Source organism: Mustela lutreola, chromosome 4 (assembly GCF_030435805.1).
Source record: "Mustela lutreola isolate mMusLut2 chromosome 4, mMusLut2.pri, whole genome shotgun sequence".
NCBI lineage: Eukaryota > Metazoa > Chordata > Mammalia > Carnivora > Mustelidae > Mustela > Mustela lutreola.
The window spans coordinates 148076110-148082122 of NC_081293.1; the positions used below are offsets into that span (position 1 = coordinate 148076110).

Below are 6013 nucleotides of genomic sequence, written 5' to 3' on the forward strand. Positions count from 1 at the left end.
CAGTCAAGGAAAAAGCCCAAGAAAAATAACTCTCCCATTTTATTATTATTCTTATGATTCCAAACAAATCAATAAGGCAATCTGCATGCATAAAAGAATAATGTAGGGCTGTCTGGGTGGCTCAGTTGGTTGGGCGACTGCCTTCAGCTCCGGTCATGATCCCGGGATCCCGGGATCGAATCCCATATTGGGCTCCCAGCTCCACAGGGAGTCTGCTTCTCCCCCTGATCTTCTCCCCTCTCATGCTCTCTCTCACTGTCTCTCTTTCAAATAAACAAATAAAATCTTTTTTAAAAAATCAACAAAAAGAGTAATCTACACTGCAATGTGAGAGGCTGCTAGTTACTCCATCCTCTATAGACAATCAGCTCTGAGAAGAAAACAAGGAAGCAAAGAGATGTGACAATAGACCTACACTGCAAGCTCTTTCAGATGTTTAATTTTGTTATGCCTTGTACTCTAGTAGTTTCTTGCACACAGTAAGCACTTACTTGTTAAATGAACATTGGTTGAATGAATGATAACTTAAAATTTACTAAGTGTCCATCATATGCTATTATCTCAGTCCTCACAACTTGATGAATTAGCTTATTTTATTAGCCATGTGTGTTTTATAGGTTAACACACTAAGGCTTAAAAAAGAAGTAACTTCTCTGAATTTTAATAGAGCGTGTCTGATCTAAGAGCTTATGTGGTTAACCATCACACAATTGCTTTTGTAGATGATTATCATTCTTGACTTATAAGTAGACAGTGTGTTAAAAAGAAAAAAAACATGATTTTTGGAATCAGGCATATCTGAGCTGTAATCCAGGATTCATCGATTATTAGCATTATGACCTTGGTCAAATGACCTGGACTTTTCAAATCTCAGTTTATTCAAAACAAAAATGAAAATATCCCCCACCTTATGGGGTTATTGTAGGGACTTATATTAGATATCAATCATTGGAATGAATATTTTATATATTCAACAGATACTGGTTTTCAGCCTCCACTCTCATTTCTTTTGTACATTATAACCCATCATGGCTGAGACTTTAGCCAGGATAATTTTAAAGCCAAATTCTACCAAAATAAATAAATAAATCCTATGAGAAGAAATGAAGTAAGTAAATTAGGCATTCTAGAAATAAGTCAATCAGAGAAAGACAACTACCATATGATCTCCCTGATATGAGGAAGTTGAGAAGCAACATGGGGGGTTTGGGGGGGCAGGAAAAGAATAAATGAAACAAGATGGGATTGGGAGGGAGACAACCATAAGAGATTCTTAATCTCACAAAACAAACTGAGGGTTGCCAGGGGGAGGGGGAAAGGGAGAGGGTGGTTGGGTTATGGACACTGGGGAAGGTATATGCTATGGTGAATGCTGTGAAGTGTGTAAACCTGGCAATTCACAGACCTGTACCCCTGGGGCTAATAATATATGTTAATAAAATAACAAATTTAAAAATTTTTTAAAAATTAGGCATTCTACTTAGATATGGAAATACTACTTTCTGACTCTGAGTTTGGAACCACCTACTAACATACAGACAACCATCTCATTTTTATTCATTATCACAAAAGCTTTTCTAATTAGAAGTCTAAATATATCTATAACTACTTTTTCTAGATTTCTGTTGAGTATGGTGAATTTTTCACAAAGCAAAGCAGTTGCCTTTGGGGATAAGCAAATACACAAAGAATGTTATTAGGTTACTTTTATCAATTTCATTTGGGTAAGTTTATTTGCATCTAAGTCAAGCTAGCAATCACAGATCCTTTTCTCTTCCAGGTGGTTCAGTATGCCCTCAATAATGCCAGAAAGGGGAGGACTTGCCTAGTGGTTGCTCACAGACTCTCCACAATACAGAATGCTGATCTGATAGTAGTCCTGCAGAATGGGAAAATAAAGGAAAAGGGAACTCATCAAGAACTCCTGAGAAATCAAGATATGTATTTTAAATTAGTAAATGCACAGTCAGTGCAGTGATACTGTTGGAGTTAGCACATATTTTGATCTTTGTGTAACGCAAAGAAATACTTAGTAATTATTTGGCATGCTTTGATCTCTTTTATTATATGTATCAATACCTGGAATCATGCTATTCAAGTACAGACATGTTCTGTGTACACAACTTCTTCTCTTCAGATTTTTTTAAAAGAAACAAAATTTGCTGAACTCATGTGAGATAATGCCTGCATCCCTCCTTTGTAAAAATGTTCTGACCCATGTGTTTGTAAAGAAGTTTACTACAAAATGAATCTGTAAACTTTGGCTATAAAATTGGGAATAAAAAATAATAATAAAATAAAAATAAAATAAATAAAATAAAATTGGGAATATATTCCAAGAGAGAAAAATTATCCAATTAACTAAATTGAAAGATTCAATAAAGAGAGAGATGTAGTTGGACTGACATTGTAGGCAGAATGATTTTAACTTGAAGCCTCCAGCATTTTGTAACACATGTCAAACCATTTTGCGCAAATCCTAGTCTTCAGACCATAGGACTTTCTCCCATAATCTCTCTCTCAATGTTTCTTTTAATATAATATCCACTGTTTCCCAAAATTCTATTATATCCCTTTGTTAGGAGGATACAGAGGATTACAATGTAAAATTTCTGGCAGAATTAGATAGTTATCTTCTAATTTACCAGTAAGTAAAATGCTACACATGATCCATCCTGAAGATCTCATTATTCTAAGCTTTAGGTTTTGCAGAATAAATTACAGGCATATTTGTGTATGAACACTTTCTTAAAATAAGAGCTGGTTTTATTACTGGTGAAAAACTTTAAAAGCCATCTTCTATTCAATCAAGTAATTTGTTTAAATCTTACATGTACTTTATATAATATATTATCTAAAATTTCAGTGTAAACAATATGGATAAACTGAGTCATATTTTCCACTTACTTAAAGATGTAATTTCACCTAGCGATATTATCTCTATTTTTAATTTATTTTCTTCCATTTACAGTGACATAGCCAGCCTCTCTAAAGTATATTCTACCAATAATCAGAAATATTGTGAAAAAAACTAAAACCATTTGTGCATATGCCACTTTTTTAATGCCACTTTTTTTTTAAGATTTTATTGATTTATTTGACAGAAATCACAAGTAGACAGAGAGGCAGGCAGAGAGAGGGGGGAAGCAGGCTCTCCACTGAGCAGAGAGCCAAAGCAGGGCTCCATCCCAGGACCCCAAGACCATGACCCGAACTGAAGGCAGAGGCTTAACCCCCTGAGCCACCCCAGCACCCCTAATGCTACTTTTTTTTTAATGGAAAATAAAAATAGGAATCGGGGGACTGAGAACAGATTTATTGTTTAGAAGCATTAGCATGAAAGCCTGTGGCTCCTTTTTTTAAGTTCAATTTAATTAACATATACTGTATTATTAGTTTCAGAATTTAGATGAAGAATTAGATGTAGAATGTAGTGATTCATCAATTGCATACAACACTCAGTGATCCTTCAAGTGCCCTCCTTAATGCCCATCACCCAGTTACCCCATCTGCCTATCCCCTCCCCTCCAGCAGCCCTCAGTTTGTTTCCTACAGTTAAGAGTCTCTTATGATTTGCCTCCCTGTCTGTTTTTGTCTTACTTTTCCTTCCTTTCCCTTCTATTCATCTGTTTTGTTTGTTAAATTCCACATATGAATGAAATCAGATTGTATTTATCTTCCTCTGACTTATTTTACTTGGCATAACACCCTCTAGTTCCATCCACATCATAGCAAATGGCACTATTTCATTCTTTTTGATGGCTAAGTAATATTCCTGTGTGTGTGTGTGTGTGTGTGCAAGGATCACCTCTTCTTTATCCATTTATCATTCATCTGTCAGTGAACATATGGACTCTTCCATATTTTGGCTATTGTGGATATTGCTGCTATAAACATTGGGTTGCATGTGCCCCTTCAAATCATTATGCTTGTATCCTTTGGGTAAATACCTAGTAGCATGGTTGCTGGGTCATAGGGTAGCTCTATTTTTAACTCTTTGAGAAACGTGCCTACAGTTTTCCAGAGTGTCTGCACCAGTTTGCATTCCTACCAACAGTGTAAGAGGGTTTCCCTTTCTCTACATCCTTGCCAACATCTGTTGTTTCCTGAGTTGTTAACTTTAGCCATTCTGACCAGTGTGAGGTGGTATCTCATTTTGGTTTCAATTTGTATTTCCCTGTTGCTGGGTGATATTGAGCATCTTTGCATGTGTCTCTTGGCCATTTGCATGTTTTCTTGGAGAGAAATGCCTGGGGATGTCTTCTGTCATGCCTACTTTGCTATTATACATGGATATAGAGATCTTAGTGGTTTCCATTTCCAGAGTAGGGTGGGCAGGAGGAAAAGCACAGTACTATATAGATATGCTTAAAAGCTTCAGAACAAGAGAACCTCTGGCTTCAATTCTGTAATCCCTCCTGGATTAGCAAATACAGGCATACTTCATTCTATAGAGTTTTGCTTTACTGCACTTCAGAGGTCACAGGTAGGCAGAGAGGCAGGCAGAGAGAGAGGGGGAAACAGGCTCCCCACTAAGCAGAGAGCCCGATGCGGGCCTCGATCCCAGACCCTGAGATCATGACCTGAGTTGAAGGCAGAGGCTCAACCCACTGAGCCACCCAGGCACCCTACAATTCAATTTTTAAAGTAGGCTCCACACCTAGTGTGGACCTTGAACTCATAACCCTGAGATCAAGAGTCATATGCTCTACCAACTGAACTAGCCAGGCACCCCTTGATATTGCATTTTTTACAAGATGAAGATTTGTGGCACCCCTGTATTTGGCAAGTCTTTTGGTACCGCTTTTTAATAGCATATGCCCACTTCCTGTCTCTGAATCACATTTTTGTAACTCTTGAAACATTTCAAAGTTTTTCATTACTATTATTATATTTGTTATGATAATCTGTGATCAGTAATCTTCGATGTTGCTATTGTAATTGTTTCGGATCACTATAAACTGCATGCATTAAGATGGTGAATTTATTGATAGATGTGTGTGTGTTCTAACTGCCTCACCTACTGGCCATTCCCCCATCTCTTTCCCTCTCCTTAATCCCCTCTATTCCCTGAGATACAATATTGAAATTGGGCCAATAACCCTACAATGGGCATAAGTGGCCAAGTGAAAGGAAGAGTCACCCATGTCTCACTCTAAACCAAAAGCTAGAAATGATTAAGCTTAGTGAAGAACACTTGTCAAAAGCTAAGATAGGCCAAAAGCTGGGCCTCTTGCACCAATTAGCCAAGCTGGGAATGCAAAGGAAAAGTTCTTGAAGGCAATTAAAAGTTCTACTCCAATGAACACACCAATGATGATAAAAAAGAAAAGTGAAACAGACTCATGGAATTAATTTTAGTATTCTGAATAGAAGATCACACCAGCTGCAATATTCCCTTAAACCAAAGACTAATCCAGAGCAAGATCCTAACTCTCTTCAATTCATGAAGACTAACGAAGCTATAGAAGAAGTTTGAAATTAGCAGAGATTGGTTCATGAGACTAAAGAAAAAGAAGCCATCTCTATAACATAAAATTCCAAGGTGAGGGGTGTCTGGATGGCTGTCAGTTAAGCATCTGACTCTTCCTGATTTTGGCTCAGGCCATGATTTCAGGGTAATGACATCAAGCCCTGCACCGGGCTCCATGCTTAAGATTCTCTCCCTCCTTGTCCTTCTGCCCTTCCCCTGCTCTCTCCTTCTCTCTCTCTCTCTCTAAAAAAAAAAAAAAAAAAAAAAAAAGGCAAAGTGAAACAGCTTGTGCTGATAAAGATTGTGCAGCGAGTTATCTAGCTAGAAGATCTAGCTCAGACAATTAATGAAAGTATCTACTAAACAACAGATTTTCAATGTAAATGAAACGGTGTTATTTTGAGAGAACACACCATGTAGGACTTTCATGGCTAGAGAGAAGTCAGTGCCTGTCTTCACAGGCTGGCTTCACAGACTGCCCCTTGTTAGAGGCTTATGAAGCTAATGGGTGACTTTAAGTTGAAGTTAGTGCTCATCTGC

The 6013-nt window shown here is 37.5% G+C and overlaps 1 protein-coding gene across 1 annotated transcript in view; it reads left to right on the forward strand.

The window, feature by feature from the left end:
- Window positions 1-2227, forward strand: part of ABCB5 (ATP binding cassette subfamily B member 5) — a 122732-nt gene extending 120505 nt beyond the window's left edge. The window contains exon 28 of the mRNA XM_059171324.1: window positions 1781-2227. Within this exon, the coding sequence (XP_059027307.1) occupies window positions 1781-1978 (198 nt within the window). The 3' untranslated portion in view covers window positions 1979-2227. The remainder of the gene's footprint in view (window positions 1-1780) is intronic.
- Window positions 2228-6013: the final 3786 nt, after the last annotated feature.